This window comes from Eurosta solidaginis, chromosome 3 (assembly GCF_040869045.1).
Source record: "Eurosta solidaginis isolate ZX-2024a chromosome 3, ASM4086904v1, whole genome shotgun sequence".
Lineage (NCBI taxonomy): Eukaryota > Metazoa > Arthropoda > Insecta > Diptera > Tephritidae > Eurosta > Eurosta solidaginis.
In genome coordinates, this window is record NC_090321.1 from 52,157,560 (window position 1) to 52,178,845 (window position 21,286).

General features: G+C 41.0%; 2 protein-coding genes and 1 long non-coding RNA gene across 3 annotated transcripts; 2 read left to right on the top strand and 1 right to left on the bottom strand.

The window, feature by feature from the left end:
- Nucleotides 1–1,759: 1,759 nt before the first annotated feature.
- On the top strand, nt 1,760–4,552 carry CysRS-m (cysteine--tRNA ligase-like protein, mitochondrial). The gene has a single exon (XM_067771696.1). It carries the CDS (start codon nt 1,822–1,824, stop codon nt 3,484–3,486), a length of 1,665 nt encoding a protein of 554 aa, XP_067627797.1. The 5' UTR covers nt 1,760–1,821; the 3' UTR covers nt 3,487–4,552.
- LOC137243714 (uncharacterized) lies at nt 4,276–5,841 on the bottom strand. The gene is made up of 5 exons (XM_067771697.1): nt 5,744–5,841; nt 5,388–5,646; nt 5,172–5,314; nt 4,600–5,118; nt 4,276–4,512 (listed from the first exon to the last, which is right to left on the bottom strand). Coding segments are annotated over exons 2-5 (801 nt in total). The 5' UTR covers nt 5,526–5,646; nt 5,744–5,841; the 3' UTR covers nt 4,276–4,511.
- A 6,260-nt stretch (nt 5,842–12,101) lies between these two features.
- LOC137243712 (uncharacterized) lies at nt 12,102–19,496 on the top strand. Its single transcript, XR_010950591.1, has 2 exons — nt 12,102–13,514; nt 13,564–19,496. It is a non-coding gene; the product is annotated as an uncharacterized lncRNA (long non-coding RNA).
- Nucleotides 19,497–21,286: the final 1,790 nt, after the last annotated feature.

Genomic DNA, 21,286 nt, shown 5'->3' on the forward strand with positions numbered 1-21,286 from the left:
CGATTCTGAGAGCAGTATTTTGGCAGGCCTGTAGTTTCTTCCAGTGGGTAATTTTTAGGCTTGGCGACCATATGGGTGACGCGTAGCACGTAATCGGCTGGCTAATTGCTTTGTATGTAGTCATGAGCGTTTCTTTATCTTTTCCCCAAGTACTGCCAGCCAGGGATTTGAGGATTTTGTTACGGCTCTGAATTCTCGGAACAATTGCGGCTGCGTGCTCACCAAAATGTAGATCCTGATTAAACGTCACACCCAAGATTTTGGGGTGTAGGACAGTCGGTAGCGTAGTGCCATCGACGTGGATGTTCAAAATGGTCGACATTTGGGACGTCCATGTTGTAAATAAGGTCGTGGAAGATTTAGTCGGTGATAATGCCAGGTTTCGCGAGGCGAAAAAACTGGAGAGATCAGGGAGGTAGCCGTTTATTTTATTGCATAGCACATCGATCTTTGGGCCTGGGCCTGTGGCCATTATTGTGCAGTCATCGGCGCAGGAAACGATTGTGACTCTTTCCGGTGGTGAAGGTAGCTTAGATATGTAGAAATTAAACAAAAGTGGGGATAGGACACCACCCTGTAGCACCCCTTGTTTATTTCTCCTTAGTTTTGATGTTTCGTTTCTAAATTGCACCGATGCCTGCCGACCACCCAGATAATATGCGGTCCACCTTTTAAGACATGGGGGAAGGGTAGACCCTTCCAGGTCTTGCAGTAACGAGCCATGGTTGACCGTATCAAAAGCTTTTGATAGGTCTAGCGCTACGAGTACTGTTCTATGGTGGGGGTATAGATTTAAACCGCAATTTATCTGGGTGCTAATGGCATTTAGCTCGGTGGTAGTGTTATGGAGTTTTCTGAAGCCATGCTGATGAGGGGCTAGCTGCAAATTTGCTTGGAAATAAGGGAGCAAAATGGCTTCAAACGTCTTTGCCACTGGCGATAGGAGAGATATCGGACGATACGACTCACCTATATTAGCTGGTTTCCCAGGCTTTAGTAGCGGTACCACCTTGGCCATTTTCCATTTCTCGGATATGACAAAGGTGGAAAGAGACAGGTTGAAGACATGCGCTAAATATTTGAAACCCTCTTTCCCTAGGCTTTTAAGCATCGACATGGCTATGCCGTTTAGTACCTTAATTGTGCTTGCTACCGGAACGTACCGGATCTATATCCAACAAAAGAACATTAACATCGATAACACTCCCCACAACATTCGGGGAGTGCCTTAATCGTTAATACAACAACAAACAACAGCCCCGGCGTTTTGACCAAAATAGTGCCAGATTTTCGGGTTGGTAAAAAGGGTCGGAAATCCCGGGATAGAGATTCCTGGAACTCGATGCCTCGAGCCCGACTTACAAAGAACTCCTATTGCGCTGTCTCGTTCTCACGCTGTATATTCCACAAACTATGTAGCTAGATACAGGTACTACCATACACTACACTCTTCAGTAAGGCGAAGCAGAGCAACGGGGCGAGGCAAAGAGTTGTCAAAGCCTCAAAAAGAGATAACGCAACAAGAGTTGTATGAAAATCCGGCCCAAGTTGAGTAAACGCATGGTGTATAATGTGCTTACGTTCCGTCCCAAGAGTCCCAGGTTTGGTTACCATAAGAGTGATATGTATTGGCCTTCGGCTGAACATGACCATGCGTATCACCAATAATTTGGGCATTTGTAAGGCTTTTTAGTTCTTTTTCTTAAGTGTTTGGCAGCTTCGATTTTGTGGCCAGGATCAGCTGGTTTTGCCAGCCAGTACGAGGTTGATTGAAATTACATCCAAACAAACCGGACCTTTGGAAAGAATAAACAAACCAAAATGTCGCGATATCGAATAATAAATATTACTCACCAAATTTACAAAGTTGAACTAATTCATAGTCTGCTGAAGCCACGACGATGTTGGGCATTAAACACATATCGTTCAAGCAGCCAACATCTTTGGCAGCAACCAAAAACCGGCAAGGATACTGGAATACGCATTTACAATTGCATTGCACGCAAGCCAGTACCGTTAATATTGGCCAACGACACCCACGCCACTTGGTATACATGCGGACCCACCGTTTACGATGGCACACATTTGGGACATGCCAGCTGTTATGTCAAGCTGGACATCATTCAACGGATACTGCGGCAGCATTTTAATGTGAACCTAGTAACAGCTATAAATATAACTGATATTGATGATAAAATCATAAGTAAAAGTAAAGAAAGTAGGAAGGATTGGCGTGACATAGCGCGTTACTATGAAAGTGAATTTTGGTCAGACATGCGTAGGCTCAATGTACAAGAACCCAATGTAAAGGTGTGCGTAACCGAGCAAATGCCGCGTATAGTTGACTTTATAATACGTATTATAGAACAAGGTGGCGCGTACCAAGGAAGTGATGGTAGTATTTATTTCGCGCTAAGCCAATACGCTAATTATGGCAAGTTACAGAAACTAAATTTAGAGAGTACAGAGCATTCAACGGCAGATGTAGAAGGAAAGTTAAGCAAAGCAGACTTTGCTTTGTGGAAGGCGAAAAAGAGCGCAGAAGAACCCGTTTGGCCATCACCTTGGGGTGATGGAAGGCCCGGTTGGCATATTGAGTGCAGCACACTGGCGAGCATGATTTTTGGGCAACAATTGGACTTTCATGCTGGCGGTTTAGATTTACGCTTTCCACATCATGAAAATGAAGAAGCGCAAAGTTGTGCCTACCACAAACGTCAACAATGGGTAAGCTATTGGCTGCACACCGGGCAACTGCACATCAACGGACAAACAGTAAAAATGTCCAAATCATTGAAAAATACCATATCTATTGACGAAATGCTTCAACACTATACTGCAGACGATTTTCGTATGGCATGCGCGCTATCAAACTATCGGAATTCTATGGATTATGGCGATGCGCTTATGCAAACATCTAAAAATACGCTGAAACGTTTTAAAACATTCAAAACTATTTGTAACGCATATTTAAGTGGCAAAAAGCCAAGTGCTAATATGGAGTCAGCTGAATTGTTGAAGTGCTTGCAGCGCGCGCATTTAGATATGGATTCTTGTTACAAAGACGATTTCGATACATCGCGTAGTGTTGGTGTGCTACTTGAACAAGTAAATACAGTGTGTCGTTATATTGATTGGCCAACGTCTGCTGAAGCTATTGCTCCACAAATGATTGTTGGTAGCTGCTTAGATGCTGTTGCTGCTGTAGTGAATTTTGTGGAACAACACTTACGCATTTTGGGTTTTGCTTTTGTGCAAGAGTGCCAACAGCACGCGTTGGGTACATCGACGGAATTCGATTTGGAAAGTTTGGTGGAAGATTTGCTTAAGTCACGACGTTTAATACGTGAACGCGCTATTAATGCTAAGAACAAAGATTTATTTAGAATATGTGATGAGCTTCGAAATTGTTTGCAACAACACGGAATTGATATACAGGATCACAGTCAGGGTACGGCATGGCAATTTGGTGGCGTTAAAAAATAAACTTGCCTTGTTTTTTAAAGTTGTGTTATGACCTCTTTGTAATTTAAAATAAGGCTTTATTACTAGGGTGTCATAGCGCGCGATTTATAGCCACTCCAACCCAACTGTCATCATCACACATGCGAGAAGAATCATGTTACAAATATGAATGTCATTGTGTACAATCTATCCACAATGATGAATGAAATTATTTCCATCATCTACATAGAAATCGTCGTCATCCTCTAGCCAACCGTTTGCCCTGGTATCATTAAAATCTGCTCTATCATTAATGCCAAAAACTTTAATGCCCAAAACTTTAATGCCCAAAACTGTAATAATACCTGCTTTTAAAGCCTAATCATATATTGGGCGCTGCCATGAAAAGTAATAAAATTATAGTGGCGACTACGCTTAGAAAAAAGTTTTCTTCTAATTGAAAAAACTGACCTTCGGTGTGGTAGGCGGAGCACGCTACCATCACACCACGGCGGCCGAAAGGAATGACCTGAAGGTTTAATGTGGTCACATAAATCGTTCCCGAGATGATCAGGCTAGCACCTTAATGGTGCTGTGGTACCGGAGCGCACCGGGTCTGTATCCGGCAAAGGACCATCACATCGATAACAGTCCCCAAAGCCTTCGGGGAGCAACCTTATCGCTACAACATGAATTAAAATTTCAACGCCAATAATAGTCAGCAAAGTTACGAGTTCATGTAGTGACCATTTCGATGATATGTTTTGCAATGATGAGTATGATTAACAGAGTCTTTACATGATTCCTTCTACTCGATAACTATTCAACAAGTTCAAACAATTCAAAATTTATTCCATATAAAAATATCAATTTTTACAAAAATGTTTAAAAGTTTAAACATATAGTAGATATAAATATGTATATGGTTATGTATGTTTGTATGTATGTACTATATTGTATATATAGTTATTTGTATCATCTTGCATCGTATGTATGTTTTACAGCAAACTAATAGGTATGAAGAAGTGGAAAGATTGCTTAGCATCTAGACTACAAATCACATGATATCTGCAAATTGGGAATAAAGGCATTAAAACATTTACAAATACATATATATTTCGGTTTATTTAAACATACAATAAAAACATATCTTACCATAAATCATCGTCCATAATAGCATCCTCATCTACATAGAAATCCTCATTATCTTCTACATAGAAATCCTCATTATCTTCTACATAGAAATCCAGATCATCTTCTACATAGAAATCCACATCATCTTCTACATAGAAATCCTCATCACCTACATAGAAATCCTCATCACCTACATAGAAATCCTCATCACCTACATAGAAATCCTCATCACCTACATAGAAATCCTCATCACCTACATAGAAATCCTCATCATCCTCTAGCCAACCGTTTGCCCAGATATCATTAAAATCATCATTTAATTTAGCTGCCGTAGCTGTTGCCACCTCCCCCACTTGAGATTCTGAAGCTATGTTTGCTGGTCCTTGTTCATTTTTTTCCTTGCGCTTTTTTGAGCAAGACGCCATATTACACCTTTGCATACGTCCCAATTTTTTATCGGCATCAGGCTGATGCCAACTGTGACTAGCTTTAACACCAATACGTGATCCCTGCAAACAATGATTGGTTTTTACCAATGCCCTAAAAACTATACATTAACACATTATCTTCAAAGATAAATACAAGCAATTTACCTGCATGCACTCACTGGGTCGTTGAATTTAACAAACCCCACTTTGGGTGCAGCTTCCATAGACTTATTTTTGTCTGCGACTAAACGCACGCTAGCCACTTCACCAAATATTGTAAAATAACGGCGAACATTATCCTCAGTAAACTTTAAATGAGGCACAAAGTTGTCACTATTGCAAGCACATGGTACTATACAAAAAGATAATTCCAGCGCTCACCTTTTTTGGTATACCATATACAAAAATATTGTGAACCAATACGTTATCCGTGTAAGCCTTTTTATCTTTTATAACGAAATTTTGTTTATTGGAAGCCTTTGTAACTGTAATATTTTCAAGACACTTTGTTGACGTCATCTTTAATCACTACTGTCTTTAACACCACTCAGGATTGCTAAATTTTCTGAGCTTTGTTCAAATTCAAGAGTTTCTTTGGCAATAAAAACAAGAGCGGGTATTCCCCTATTTCTGTGTTATTGCCATACCAGTGATGATAATCATACATGGTACATTTGTACTTTTTTTGGTACATTTGGCTCCCCGAAAGTACGTTGGTACTACATTGAATTATTTGGTACATTTTTGTAAAATACAGCACTACACTTCAATTCATTTGCAAAGCAGCTCCAACGCCCCGATTCTAGTGTGGTAACAACATTCTTCACCACGGAAACGAAATCATGTGGGACTTTTACACCCTTTTGGTATTCTATCCACGAAAGCAGCCGGATAATTTTTACCCACAAAAGTAGGTGGTTAAATCGAAATAACCACACAACAGCTGTTGTTTAGAAAAAGGCAAAAATAAAGAATTGTAAGCGCAAATAAGTAAAGATAATAGTAAAAAAGTGTTGCCTCTTGCTATATATTATATATTTGTTTACATTATGTACTTTCACAGAATAAATTACAATATAGCTATGTAAAATCTTATGCATGTATGTACATATAAGGGGGACTCATGATAGCATATAAACTTATAAGGTGTAAAATTATATCCATTTACACACGCGGTTATATGAACGCACCTAGTAATACTCTTGATAAACTTGATTGTTTTTCAGCTGTATTATTTCCAAAAAAATTTTTTGATTGTTATACAAATTAAAAAATACCAAGATTAAGTGTAAAATCAAAACTAAAACGCCTTTACTTGCTGATGTTGGAGATTTTTGATGAAAATGCCGTCTGTAATGTCTGCAAGGTTGCATTCCTTTGAGTTTACCGCGTTTACACAATGAAATGTGCGCGTAAATTTATACAAATCGTGTAAATGATTTTTCATACAAAATTTGACAGCTCCTGCGTAAACTAGATAAATTTATACGTTTACACACTTTATAAGGCATTTATTCGGTTACATGAGTCCCCCTATATATGTTACGGTCTGCTGCTGCGGTCTACGGCCATGATCCCCTTGGGAGCGTGTTCACGCGAACACACCTAGCGATGTGGTGAAAGTGGCGATAAAAAGAAAAAGATCGAAAAGAAGGGAACAGACAGAGCGGCCATCACGAGAGGTAAAAAAAACCAGCACGTTTTTCTTGGTGCCGGAAAAAAAAAAAGAAAAAGAGGTTGGAAAGGATGATCTAAGTGTCCAGAAATTAATTTTTATCACTGCTAAAACAAAAAGGAACAAAAATTATGGAATTACCAACATTTGCTTAGACGAGTTGCCGGAAAAAAAAAAAAATTGAGCTGAGTTGGTTAACTGTGGGGGAGTTGTGCTCTTAAATTTTCCAATTAAGGGCAAGCGTACTTCCAATTGAATTTTAAAGCCGATACGCATTGTGCACATGAAAAGGATCTTATACTACTTTTCGAACCTAAAACTGCATTAATTTTCTGCAAGTCACATTTGATATCATCAAAATCGCAATTCCAGACGCGTCTGGAAGAAATGCAGCGACAATCAGCTCCGCAGTTACAACTGAACCGAGTTAAAAGCACCGTAGAATCAAAAGACTTCTCAAAGGCAGTGTAACTAATCCCCCACTAATAACCAACATTTGTTCACCGTACACAAAATCTTACCTGCATTCCAAAGTGGGTAATTCACTTACATTTGCCATTCTGACTGCTTTACTACTAGCCGCAATTTCACTTTTTCGTATGGCAACCTACAACGGCCACATATTATCGTGACGTGGTCTGTGCTGACTGCATGGTGATTTTCCTTTCTTATTGTCTCCACGATACCACTCGATGTCACAAATTGAGGACGGACAATTGCCGAGTCCAGAATTGGTCAATTAGGGATTAAGCGAACAAATTGGGAAATACCCTAAAGCGCATTCGTGTATGTATGAAGGTACACCAAAACCACCACAAACTCCATACGCAGTAGCATATGATACAACGCCAACAACAACAACAGCCAGGCCGCCAGCTATAAGCCTGCGGAATGCCACATACAATAACCACAACGTTAAAACAATGGGTGAGTTCGTTCCGTACTACGGACCATTATAATTTGCCAAAACCGAATTCGACAGTAGGATACTTTGGAAACCACTTATAAGAAGATTTAGTATTTAAAATTATAGAAAGTATTATACTAACTAGATTGTAGTAATTAACACACATACATTTACATTTTCATATACCCATAAGCATAGCCATTTAAAGATAAATTGAATGCATTTCAATAGCATTAGGAATGAGCTGCTTTAGACAAGCGCTTTAAGAAGGCCGTACGCCCATTAATTTTTGTATTGCTTAATTGAATAATTGGAATACATATTATAGAATACTATTTTATAAATGATTTGGCATATATTTATCTTATTTTGGCTATTCAATTCGGGGTGATTCAAATGTGACTCAGGAACGTAGCAAAACCAATTTTGTTACCACGTTCAATGAGTCCCAGGTGAACATATAGAAGAAAAAAAAAAAACATAACTTAAGTTACGAATCAAATAGCAGTAAATTGATACATAAAGGTCAAAAGCGTGTATAAGTACGCCCTTTTGTTTGAGTGAAGTTGGAAGCATAATCAATAATTGAAAAAATGAGAAAAGGGTATTAGAAAAAAAACAGGAGGAACACTTTTTTTCCAAATTTTTTTCCACTTCCTAAAGTCCGGTTCATTTGGATATACGCTCACTTAGAACTCACAACTATCTATAACGACACGCTCGTACCCAGACAGCGTCATCAAAGTTGTATAAAGAAATGAGTCACATGTGACTTATGAACTCATTCCACTACGCTATTATGAGTCACATATGGTTCATCGAACAGGGAAGTTGCCAATAAACTTCCATGAATACTTTTTTTTGACTTCTAGTTTTCCTTCAACTAACCCGAAGTAAACTAAATTAGGATAAAATAAAATACAATGAAATAAACTAAATTAAGATAAAATAACCTCAAATGAAATAAACTAAATTAAGATAAAATAAAATAAAATGAAACAAACTAACTTAAGATAAAATAAAATAAGATGAGATAAACTAAAATAATTAACACGGAAATAAAACCGGGGAAGAAAATATATCAAATTTTTTCAACGCCTAGTAACTTTGAATTTCGAAACATTCCAAGACGTGTGAAATATATTAAAAAGGATTCCGTACGGATCCTAAAATTTCCGAATGGGTTTAATGATACAATTTTTAAGTTTATTGTATGCATCTGCAAGTTGAAGAATAGATAGAGAGAGATAATTTTAGTTCTGCATTTCATCAAAAAGAACCTACTGTAGTGAACGTGGAAGTACCCGCAAAAATTGTTAACAAATTTTAAGTTATTTAATTTCTTCTATTTACCTATATAAATTCTAAGTTATTACATAAGGAAGCTATGTAAAAGAAAATGTCCACAACGATTTCGAAAGAAAAAAAAATTGAAAACTTGAGAACTGCTTTAGAACCTCGAACATTTTGGAATTTTCAATAGATTTCTGTCTATACCGTTTTACTCGGATAAATAAAGCCCAATAACGTTACGGAGAATTAGAAGCAAAATTTTGGAATTTCTTTCGACAACATTTTTTTTCTGTTATTTTTAAAAGCTTTCAATATACCGCTAATTAAACTAGTTGTTAAAATTAGCGAAATAAAAAAGGGGGAAAAGTTCGTTGGTCTTAACCTCAGAGATTTATCTAGTATGTATTACATATAAATATAGTCTAAGTTTCACAGGAATGAATTGTCAATAAAAACATTGTAGTAATGGGAATGCTGGCGTTCTTTTTTACTTAGAAGGCACGTAGGGTATACAGGTAAGGGGCCACCGAAATTTTAGGTGCGTCGGTGGCCATGGTTATTTGAGGGTGGGATATAAGCACCGGGCGTCGCAACACCACCCGCGGCGCCCCCTATGTATATTCGGCCCTTTTATTTGTATTTTTTATTTTTCAGCCTCTTTTTTTTCCGAGTTTGATTTTAACAGTTAGTAACCGTTCATCTCCGGTTCGGTAATTTTTTTTTGCGTCAATTTCTTTTTGCGGTTAATTTTTATTTGAATTTTTAAATTTTGAATGTCAACGGTCTGTCCGTGACATTCGGTTCGGCCGGATGTTGTTTTAATTTGAATTTATAAGCGTTTTGAGTCGGTCTCTGCGCTTCTGTCGGTTTTTTTTGAATTTGACAGCTGCTGAGTTTGAAAGGCATGATAGGAACATTTTTCTGCTTATGGCGCAGGAACAGTAAGGTTGGCAAGGACCCGCCCCAGCCGACAATGACTAGCCACTGTGCACCAACACATCATGCCGACCGCCTTCCTTACTGATTCCAATGTAAATGCGTTTCCATAACAGATGGCGCCCAACGCCATTTGGTGCCTGAGGCGCTGTCGCGTTGATCATTCCGGGTCAACTTGTGAAGTTGACCATCCCACCAGTCCAAAGGTGAGCAGCCGCAGGAGCAGCCACCTGCGTTGCGGTGGGATGGTTGGACGGATCAAGTTGTCCGAAGTGATCATCGTTGACAGTTGCTGAGGGCGCCATAAAAGATGGCGCCCAACGTGGCACCTGAGGCGCTGGCCGCGAGGGTCAGTCGGGTCAACCTGTGAGGTTGACCATCCCACCAGTCCGAGTGAGCAGCCACAGAAGCTGCCACCTACGTTGCGGTGGGATGGTTAGACGGATCAGGTTGTCCGGGCTGGTCATCGGGGGCAGTGGCTGACGGAGCCACGTGACTTAACGTCAGTTATCGGGATTTTGTATTCACCCGATGAGGCAGTGCTGCACGCACTTTATTTTTTTTTGTAGTTGGGGTTTTTATTTTCCCGGAATGTTGTCCGTTAGTCGGCTGTGGAAAATTATATGTCCGCTAACTTGGGTTTTTTTTGTAAAGTAGTTTTTTTTTAGGTTCCTTTAGCCGAATTTGTGTTGTCCAGGGTGAATGTGTGTGTGCGTGTAGTGAGGACCCCAGCTCATCCCACGTCCCAGGTGGTAGCTTGGAATACCACCTGGAGGGTGATGGGTTGAGCTGGGATTCCGAGTGGCACTCCTTCCTGTCCCCGCCAGACTGGGGAGCGGTTTCGAAACCGCTCCACCCATTGCGGCGGAGGCAGGAGGGGTGTCCAGGGAGAATGGACGGGAGGCCTCAACACCCCCAACCAGTCCCAGGGGCAAGCCCCTGGAGACTGCCCCTGCGTTGCGGCTGGGCGTGTTGAGACCAACCCGTGGGTGCCTGGAACGGACCCTAGTGGGCCCAACCTATCTCGGAGGGGGCCTTAAGACCCCCCCTCGATTGCGGTTGGGAGCACTAGGGCCAAGTATGAATGTGTTTGTATCAAATTTTTTTTTGCCTAGCCTACTGCCTTCTAATGATGGGATGTCAGCGTTCCCATCACCACCTATATTGTTCACATAAAATTTGTATATAACTAACCGTTTTCTTTTCAGCTTTTGAATTTTTTTTCCATTTTGGTGCGATTATTGATAAATGATTGCACTAATTCTCGTACAATTTTTTTTATATAGATATATAAATTTTTTTTCCCCCTTTCAACAAACCATCTTCTGGGAACAGAAGTTTTTTTTTTTTTTTTTTTTTTTTTTTCGAATACTAGGATTTGACAAAGAATTTTTTTTCTAACGGATTATGTCGCGTAACCAGTCCTACGGGCAAACGGGCCGGAACACTCCGTTCGAGAGTGCGGGCAGTTTACGAGGGAACCAGCACCGGGGCGGTGCTAATAGGGGGGCTTTTTCGAAAGCTAGGCGTCCTTTGGTGGTGCATACCCCAGTAGGAGGGTCCTACGGAAATCCCGCGGGGACTCATATAGGCCCAAACCGGAACGACGACCGCGACAAATTGGACATACCTGTAAGCACCAGCAATTTGAATGCATCGCTGCTAAACACACACAACATCTCGGGGATAATTACCAATGTGTCGAACTATGCACCAGATGGAGCGGGTGCCTTACCACCAAATCAAGAGGTTGGAAATTTTGGGGACGCTACCAGTGATCAGGCGAACCCCCTAGGAATGCAGGACGAAGCCACTCGTGGAGGCTCGTGGGTGGACGTGCTACACCAACTGTTCCAGGCTTCGCAGGAGGAAATGCGGAGAGAGATGGGCTCAATTAGAGCCAACATGGCCCAGCTCAACGCCGCTCTCGAATCCACGCAGCAAGCACACCAGCAACACAGGAACGCAAGCAGGATGGACCGTAACCCATTGCCATCGGTAGTACCGCCAATGTACCCGACTCCAAGCAGCATAACAGTAAAACCGCAGGAGTGGAAAATCGCATTCGACGGCACTGGGAGTGTAAGCGATTTCCTCTTCAAATTAAACACCTTGTGTGAGCGCACACAATGCCCTGACGAACAAATAATGGCCAGTTTCCACTTATTCCTTTCGGGACGAGCCGAAGAATGGTACTGGCTGTTCACAAAACAAAACCCAAATGCGACATATGCCTTTTTGTGCTACTCCTTAAAAAGAGAGTTTGGCACCTTGAAAACGGACCACGAGATCATGATGGAGATCTCCATGCGCAAGCAAAAGGCAAGTGAGTGTTATGACGTGTTTCACGCGGACATAATCTCCTTGAACGCGCGCTTAAGGGAGCCGATGTCAGAGCTTCTACTGATTGACATAATAAAAAGGAACGTCAACAGTAGCCTTAAGCTAATGCTTTTTAATGCGGACGTAAGGAACCTCCATGATCTGCGCGATGTAGCACGCCGAGGTGAACAAGTGCTGAAAGAGAGCAAGCTGCTGGGAGCCAATTACCCAGGACGGCATGTAAGCGAGGCACGCGTGACAACCCCGGACATGAAGATGGAAGGTGAGGACGGCGAGATAGATCCGCAGATAGAGGCGCTGGAATATAGACGCAGCAGAAGACCGGACTACTCGGGAATCCAATGCTGGAATTGCCAGGGAATGGGGCACTCCTATATATATTGTGAGGAACCCATAAAAAGTCCTTTTTGTTTTAAATGTGGGTATAAGGGTGTATTCACCCCTAAATGCCCTAGGGACCATCGCAGGCAGGGAAACCAGTACCCGAGCGAGAAGGCGGGGGAACCTCGTTCGGCTTCATAGCTCCCACATCAGCCAGTGCTCGAGGCGTCGTCCCGTGCGCTGACCCAGAGGGCGAATCTCTGCATGGAGGTGGTGAGCTTCCGAGGTGCAGTAGTACCCTGGCAGAAGAGCCCTCAAAAGTAATAATAACTTACCCTGACAGTACAGACAGTTCTGAAGCCGAGAGTCAAACGTCTTCATCCGCGATGAGCGAGCCGAGTAGAATTCTGCGACGCCAGCATAGGGATGTCGCTTGCCAGACGCAACTTTCACCAGACCTAGAAGAAAGGGAACATGGGTACGAACACATAAGACATACCATTTTTGAACACTACCCGGTATCGGAAAATATTTTGAAATGTAGGAAGAGATACCACAGGAGAGTACAGGAGCGTAGACTGCTGCAAGCCACCACGTTAACGCTTACAGAGGACGAAAGGCCTTTAGTAAAGGCTAGAATTAAAAATAGTTTTCTTGTAGGGTTGTTAGACTCGGGAGCCAACGTCTCCATCCTAGGGAAAAATGGAGTAGAATTCCTAGAGGATAACGGCTTCGAATATCAGCCCTTACATGCGTTCGTATATACCGCAGGCGGCAACAAGCAAACAATTTTAGGCTCAGTATCTCTACCGGTCACTTTTAAAAATATCACAAAGATTATTCGTTTTTACCTTGTTCCCTCATTGCTCCAAGAAGCATACTTCGGGGTAGATTTTTGGAGAGCATTTGCGTTAGCTCCCGAAATATTCCCGAGCGTAGAGTGTTTAGAGACTAAGCTTGAAAAGGAAGAGGAACTTAACCTCCATGAATTGTCACCAGAACAGAAATCAGAATTGCGAAAAGTCATCGAGACGTTTCCTTCGTACGAGAAGTTAGGCCTAGGGCAAACTAAATTAGTGGAGCATCACATCGACACCGGTGATGCTGTACCTATAAAAAGCAAGCATTTTCCTCTTTCGCCGCCGAGGCAAGCCGAAGCTTTTAGAGAACTAGACAGGTTACTACAGTTAGGAGTTATCGAAGAATCCAACTCCCCGTGGTGTAGTCCTGTAGTACTGGTCCGGAAACCAGGCAAAGTCAGGCTGTGCATAGATTCGAGAAAGGTCAACGCGGTGACTAAGAAGGATTCGTACCCCCTGCCTCATATCAACGGCTTATTGAGCAGACTCAAGGACACGCATTTTATTAGTGGCATTGATCTGAAAGACGCGTTCTTCCAGATCAAATTGACAGAGTCCTCTAAGGAAAAAACAGCATTCGCAGTTCCGGGGAGGCCTCTGTACCACTTCAAGGTGATGCCATTTGGTCTGTGCAATGGACCGCAGACTATGAGTAGGCTGATGGACAAGGCGATCCCTTCGCGTCTGCGAGAGAACGTCTTTGTCTACCTGGACGATCTGATGGTATGTAGCACTAATTTTGAGGATCATCTAAAATTGCTAGCGGAAGTGGCGAACTGTTTGAGAGATGCAGGTCTGACAATAAATGTGGAAAAAAGTAAATTTTGTCAGAAGGAAATACGCTACTTAGGGTACTTGATAGGCAGCGGGTGTCTGAAAGTGGATCCGGGAAAAGTAGAAGCAATACAAAACTTCCCGATCCCTAAATCCCCTCGGCAAGTGCGTAGGTTTGTGGGCATGGCGAATTGGTACCGAGCATTTATTACCAATTTTGCTGACTTGGCAGGTCCCTTGACCGACTGTCTCCGCAAGTCAGCAGGCCCGTTTAAACTCACTCCTGAAGCTATAGAGGCGTTCGAAAAACTAAAAGTAGCTTTGAGTTCCGCCCCTGTTTTGGCCCAACCAGACTTTTCAAGGGAATTCGTGATACAATGTGACGCTTCCAAAATAGGTGTTGGCGGAGTATTGTTTCAGGTCGATGATGATGGCGCTGAGCATCCAATCGCATTCGTGTCGAAAAAGCTGAATAATGCTCAACGCAATTATACAGTAACCGAGCTGGAATGTCTTGCAGCCATAATTAGCGTGAAGCGTTTCCGACCCTATGTCGAAGGATTACCTTTTCGGATTATTACGGACCACTCCAGTCTCAAGTGGTTGATGACACAAAAGGACTTGAGCGGGAGGTTGGCGAGATGGTCACTCTTACTGCAAAGATACGACTTTAAAATGGAACATCGTAAGGGCACCCTGAATGTAGTACCAGACGCGCTGTCGCGTTTTGATGTTGACGAGTTAACTTTCACTACCACACCCGGAGAAATAGATTTAGTCTCTCCCGAATTTTGCAGCAACGAATATTTAGACTTAATTCGGACCGTCACCGAAAACGAGGAATCACTTCCGGATTTACGAGTGGTGGACGGTGTAATTTTCAAAAGAGTTAAGTTTCGTAAGGGGATGGAAGGGGAAGAAGACTCGCTGTGGCGTTTATGGTTGCCAAAAGGGTTGACTGAGGAAGCAGTGAGATTAGCACATGACGCTAACCGGAGTTACCATGGCGGATGGCTGAAAACCTTAGAACGTGTTAGGCAGAAGTACTTCTGGCCGCAGCAGGCTAAGGACGTCAGGGACTACGTCCAGCGTTGTGACACCTGCAAAACGGTAAAACCCACCAATCAGCAGTCGAGACCACCTATAGGGAGTACCTTTGAATCCGAAAGGCCATTTCAGCGGTTGTATTGCGACTTTCTAGGGCCGTATCCGAGATCTAAGCGGCGAAATCAATTTCTTTTCATAGTACTAGACCATTTTTCAAAATACGTTTGGCTAAAGCCCATGCACAGAGCCACCACTGTAAACGTTATAAATTACTTCGCTTCAGACATTTTTCCGGCTGTAGGGGTCCCTGAGTTTATTCACAGTGACAATGGTAAACAGTTTATCTCGAAGGAAATGAACCAATTTTTAGTAAATTACGGGGTGACGCACGTGAGGACGGGGCTATATTCTCCCCAAGCGAACGCATCCGAACGCGTCAACAGAGAAATTGTTTCTAAGATTAGGATTTTCCTGAAAGATAAACCTGACCATACCGATTGGGATAAGCATATACCCGAGATTTTATCAGTTTTGAGAAGTGATTTTCATACGGCGATTCAGTGTTCTCCATACTTTGCATTATATGGCCAAAACATGGTCCAGCATGCCTCAACGTACAACATTTTAGGGAAACTCGGCAGCCTTCGAGAAGACCAGGTTACGGTAGTAAGCCGAGCTGACAAGTTGACTAATATTCGTGAGCAGATCCGTAGAAATTTAGATCATGCCAAGGATAGGGGAGTAACCACCTATAACAAGCGCTCTAGACAAGTCAACTATAAGGAAGGTCAGGAAGTTTTTCGGAGAAACTTTGCCTTAAGTAACTTCAAACAGGGCATTAACGCCAAATTCCTACCCAAATACCTGAAATGTCGCGTGCTTCGAAAGATAGGCAATGCATTGTATGATCTCGAGGACCTAAACGGGAAATTGATAGGTCGCTTCCATTGTTCGGATATTCGTCCGCAATGAACCAACAAGGGCGTTTCTTTTGCCAATTTACAATTTGATTTTTTTTATATATACTTTTTTTGTCTGGGCGTTTTGGCGGTCGGGGACATCTCGCCCAGTATTCTCCCCGAGCAATGACCTCATAGGTTGTTCACACGCGTACTCACCGAGGACCGTGAACACCCTGGCAGTCCACGCTAAGGTCGGACTAGCCTTTCGGAGTTTGGACGAGTTCTCCAGATCAAAATGTCTACACCTTTTTTTTGTTTTGCATTCCGGTGGGAGCTATAACCTCTAGGAATCATCTTTCGGAGTTTTGACGAGTTCTCCATAACAAATGTCTAATTGCCGCAAAGCCCGTATAACTAGGAAACAGAAATTATTCCCAACTTGACTTAATTTTTTTTTGATAGACCTATGTTGCCCGGCTAGCTTCGTAGTAGGACTTTGAGACTCTTATCTCAGGGGTGAGTCGTGCCCCACGTTGCTTGTCGTCGGAGATCCCTGGCAGTAGCTTCCCACAGAGGATCCGGTTTCCTGTTCGCTTCATCGTCAGGTCTTCAAAGCGAAGCAGGTTTGTTACGGTCTGCTGCTGCGGTCTACGGCCATGATCCCCTTGGGAGCGTGTTCACGCGAACACACCTAGCGATGTGGTGAAAGTGGCGATAAAAAGAAAAAGATCGAAAAGAAGGGAACAGACAGAGCGGCCATCACGAGAGGTAAAAAAAACCAGCACGTTTTTCTTGGTGCCGGAAAAAAAAAAAGAAAAAGAGGTTGGAAAGGATGATCTAAGTGTCCAGAAATTAATTTTTATCACTGCTAAAACAAAAAGGAACAAAAATTATGGAATTACCAACATTTGCTTAGACGAGTTGCCGGAAAAAAAAAAAATTGAGCTGAGTTGGTTAACTGTGGGGGAGTTGTGCTCTTAAATTTTCCAATTAAGGGCAAGCGTACTTCCAATTGAATTTTAAAGCCGATACGCATTGTGCACATGAAAAGGATCTTATACTACTTTTCGAACCTAAAACTGCATTAATTTTCTGCAAGTCACATTTGATATCATCAAAATCGCAATTCCAGACGCGTCTGGAAGAAATGCAGCGACAATCAGCTCCGCAGTTACAACTGAACCGAGTTAAAAGCACCGTAGAATCAAAAGACTTCTCAAAGGCAGTGTAACTAATCCCCCACTAATAACCAACATTTGTTCACCGTACACAAAATCTTACCTGCATTCCAAAGTGGGTAATTCACTTACATTTGCCATTCTGACTGCTTTACTACTAGCCGCAATTTCACTTTTTCGTATGGCAACCTACAACGGCCACATATTATCGTGACGTGGTCTGTGCTGACTGCATGGTGATTTTCCTTTCTTATTGTCTCCACGATACCACTCGATGTCACAAATTGAGGACGGACAATTGCCGAGTCCAGAATTGGTCAATTAGGGATTAAGCGAACAAATTGGGAAATACCCTAAAGCGCATTCGTGTATGTATGAAGGTACACCAAAACCACCACAAACTCCATACGCAGTAGCATATGATACAAAGCCAACAACAACAACAGCCAGGCCGCCAGCTATAAGCCTGCGGAATGCCACATACAATAACCACAACGTTAAAACAATGGGTGAGTTCGTTCCGTACTACGGACCATTATAATCTGCCAAAACCGAATTCGACAGTAGGATACTTTGGAAACCACTTATAAGAAGATTTAGTATTTAAAATTATAGAAAGTATTATACTAACTAGATTGTAGTAATTAACACACATACATTTACATTTTCATATACCCATAAGCATAGCCATTTAAAGATAAATTGAATGCATTTCAATAGCATTAGGAATGAGCTGCTTTAGACAAGCGCTTTAAGAAGGCCGTACGCCCATTAATTTTTGTATTGCTTAATTGAATAATTGGAATACATATTATAGAATACTATTTTATAAATGATTTGGCATATATTTATCTTATTTTGGCTATTCAATTCGGGGTGATTCAAATGTGACTCAGGAACGTAACAAAACCAATTTTGTTACCACGTTCAATGAGTCCCAGGTGAACATATAGAAGAAAAAAAAAAACATAACTTAAGTTACGAATCAAATAGCAGTAAATTGATACGTAAAGGTCAAAAGCGTGTATAAGTACGCCCTTTTGTTTGAGTGAAGTTGGAAGCATAATCAATAATTGAAAAAATGAGAAAAGGGTATTAGAAAAAAAACAGGAGGAACACTTTTTTTCCAAATTTTTTTCCACTTCCTAAAGTCCGGTTCATTTGGATATACGCTCACTTAGAACTCACAAATATCTATAACGACACGCTCGTACCCAGACAGCGTCATCAAAGTTGTATAAAGAAATGAGTCACATGTGACTTATGAACTCATTCCACTACGCTATTATGAGTCACATATGGTTCATCGAACAGGGAAGTTGCCAATAAACTTCCATGAATACTTTTTTTTGACTTCTAGTTTTCCTTCAACTAACCCGAAGTAAACTAAATTAGGATAAAATAAAATACAATGAAATAAACTAAATTAAGATAAAATAACCTCAAATGAAATAAACTAAATTAAGATAAAATAAAATAAAATGAAACAAACTAACTTAAGATAAAATAAAATAAGATGAGATAAACTAAAATAATTAACACGGAAATAAAACCGGGGAAGAAAATATATCAAATTTTTTCAACGCCTAGTAACTTTGAATTTCGAAACATTCCAAGACGTGTGAAATATATTAAAAAGGATTCCGTACGGATCCTAAAATTTCCGAATGGGTTTAATGATACAATTTTTAAGTTTATTGTATGCATCTGCAAGTTGAAGAATAGATAGAGAGAGATAATTTTAGTTCTGCATTTCATCAAAAAGAACCTACTGTAGTGAACGTGGAAGTACCCGCAAAAATTGTTAACAAATTTTAAGTTATTTAATTTCTTCTATTTACCTATATAAATTCTAAGTTATTACATAAGGAAAGCTATGTAAAAGAAAATGTCCACAACGATTTCGAAAGAAAAAAAAATTGAAAACTTGAGAACTGCTTTAGAACCTCGAACATTTTGGAATTTTCAATAGATTTCTGTCTATACCGTTTTACTCGGATAAATAAAGCCCAATAACGTTACGGAGAATTAGAAGCAAAATTTTGGAATTTCTTTCGACAACATTTTTTTTCTGTTATTTTTAAAAGCTTTCAATATACCGCTAATTAAACTAGTTGTTAAAATTAGCGAAATAAAAAAGGGGGAAAAGTTCGTTGGTCTTAACCTCAGAGATTTATCTAGTATGTATTACATATAAATATAGTCTAAGTTTCACAGGAATGAATTGTCAATAAAAACATTGTAGTAATGGGAATGCTGGCGTTCTTTTTTACTTAGAAGGCACGTAGGGTATACAGGTAAGGGGCCACCGAAATTTTAGGTGCGTCGGTGGCCATGGTTATTTGAGGGTGGGATATAAGCACCGGGCGTCGCAACACCACCCGCGGCGCCCCCTATGTATATTCGGCCCTTTTATTTGTATTTTTTATTTTTCAGCCTCTTTTTTTTCCGAGTTTGATTTTAACAGTTAGTAACCGGTCATCTCCGGTTCGGTAATTTTTTTTTGCGTCAATTTCTTTTTGCGGTTAATTTTTATTTGAATTTTTAAATTTTGAATGTCAACGGTCTGTCCGTGACATTCGGTTCGGCCGGATGTTGTTTTAATTTGAATTTATAAGCGTTTTGAGTCGGTCTCTGCGCTTCTGTCGGTTTTTTTTGAATTTGACAGCTGCTGAGTTTGAAAGGCATGATAGGAACATTTTTCTGCTTATGGCGCAGGAACAGTAAGGTTGGCAAGGACCCGCCCCAGCCGACAATGACTAGCCACTGTGCACCAACACATCATGCCGACCGCCTTCCTTACTGATTCCAATGTAAATGCGTTTCCATAACATATACACATCGTCTCGTTTATTCGTTAACCTCGTATCTACGAGTGACACATTTTCGGTAAAGCCACGGCGGAACCATACAAGGTGGCAGCATGGTGACATACCTACAAACATAAATAAAAATTCCATGTACTTTGTTTTTGTAAATTCGATGGACGAAAGTCAAATTCGTACTGCGCCGGAAGTTGATGTATAAAATCAAATAAAAGAGTTTATATTCAGCTGTCGCATGCTGCCACTGTATCGTTCCGCCATGGGTAAAGCGAAGAAATCCACCTTTTAAATTTCACCACAGACATTGGTGAGTTTTTCGGTGATGACAGCGTTACCACATTGGCCAGAATCGCGAATAAAAGAACTGGAAACGATTTTCGGTTACATAATGTTCTGGGTACTATTTTACCGGTAACGCTAAGAATCGGCCCGTAAATGTACAAAAAAAATTTAAATTTTTGAAGAAAATATATAGCATTAGGGGGACTCATGTAACCGTATAAATGCCTTATAAAGTGTGTAAACGTATAAATTTATCTAGTGCGTAAACGAACTGTCAAATTTTGTATGAAAAATCATTTACACAATTTGTATAAATTTACGCGCACATTTCATTGTGTAAACGCGGTAAACTCAAAGGAATGCAACCTTGCAGACATTACAGCCGGCATTTTCATCAGAAATCTCCAACATCAGCAAGTAAAGGCGTTTTAGTTTTGATTTTTCACTTAATCTTGGTATTTTTTAATTTGTATAACAATCAAAAAATTTTTTTTGGCAATAATACAGCTGAAAAACAATCAAGGGTAATAGTCTAGTTGAGGGGTCGACTGCTAATACGCTACCAAAAATATCGAGAGAGGTGTCAAACGACGCGTATTAATCTCGAGAACAATAATCCGATGGCGGAAAAGAAAAATTGTATCTCTGTCCGGAGATATTTGCATTTGAAGTTGGCGATTTCCATGTGGTTGTTGTTGTGTTTGTACCCCCAAAAAAAATTGTGCATCACCGTGGCGGTAGCCACGGTTATACCACACACCCGGACTTGGCATGGCGTAGCCCAGGGTTATTTTTTATAATCGCGGCCGAAGGCCGCCAACGCAGAAAGGTGTTCTGCGCCAAAATACTATGGATCCGACCCCCGGTTTCGGAGGTACCCGCGGGTCCTTTTTCGGTTTTTCGTTAATATCTTTTGAACGCGTTAAAATTTTTATTT

Excerpts from the sequence above, each read along its gene's own strand:
- CysRS-m (XM_067771696.1), top strand. The coding sequence starts at position 1,822 with ATGTCGCGATATCGAATAATAAATATTACTCACCAAATTTACAAAGTT.
- LOC137243714 (XM_067771697.1), bottom strand. The coding sequence starts at position 5,525 with ATGACGTCAACAAAGTGTCTTGAAAATATTACAGTTACAAAGGCTTCC. Across the intron at positions 5,315-5,387 it reads TATATGGTATACCAAAAAAG|TTTACTGAGGATAATGTTCG; the intron begins GTGAGCGCTGGA and ends CCTCATTTAAAG. Across the intron at positions 5,119-5,171 it reads GACCCAGTGAGTGCATGCAG|GGCATTGGTAAAAACCAATC; the intron begins GTAAATTGCTTG and ends TATAGTTTTTAG.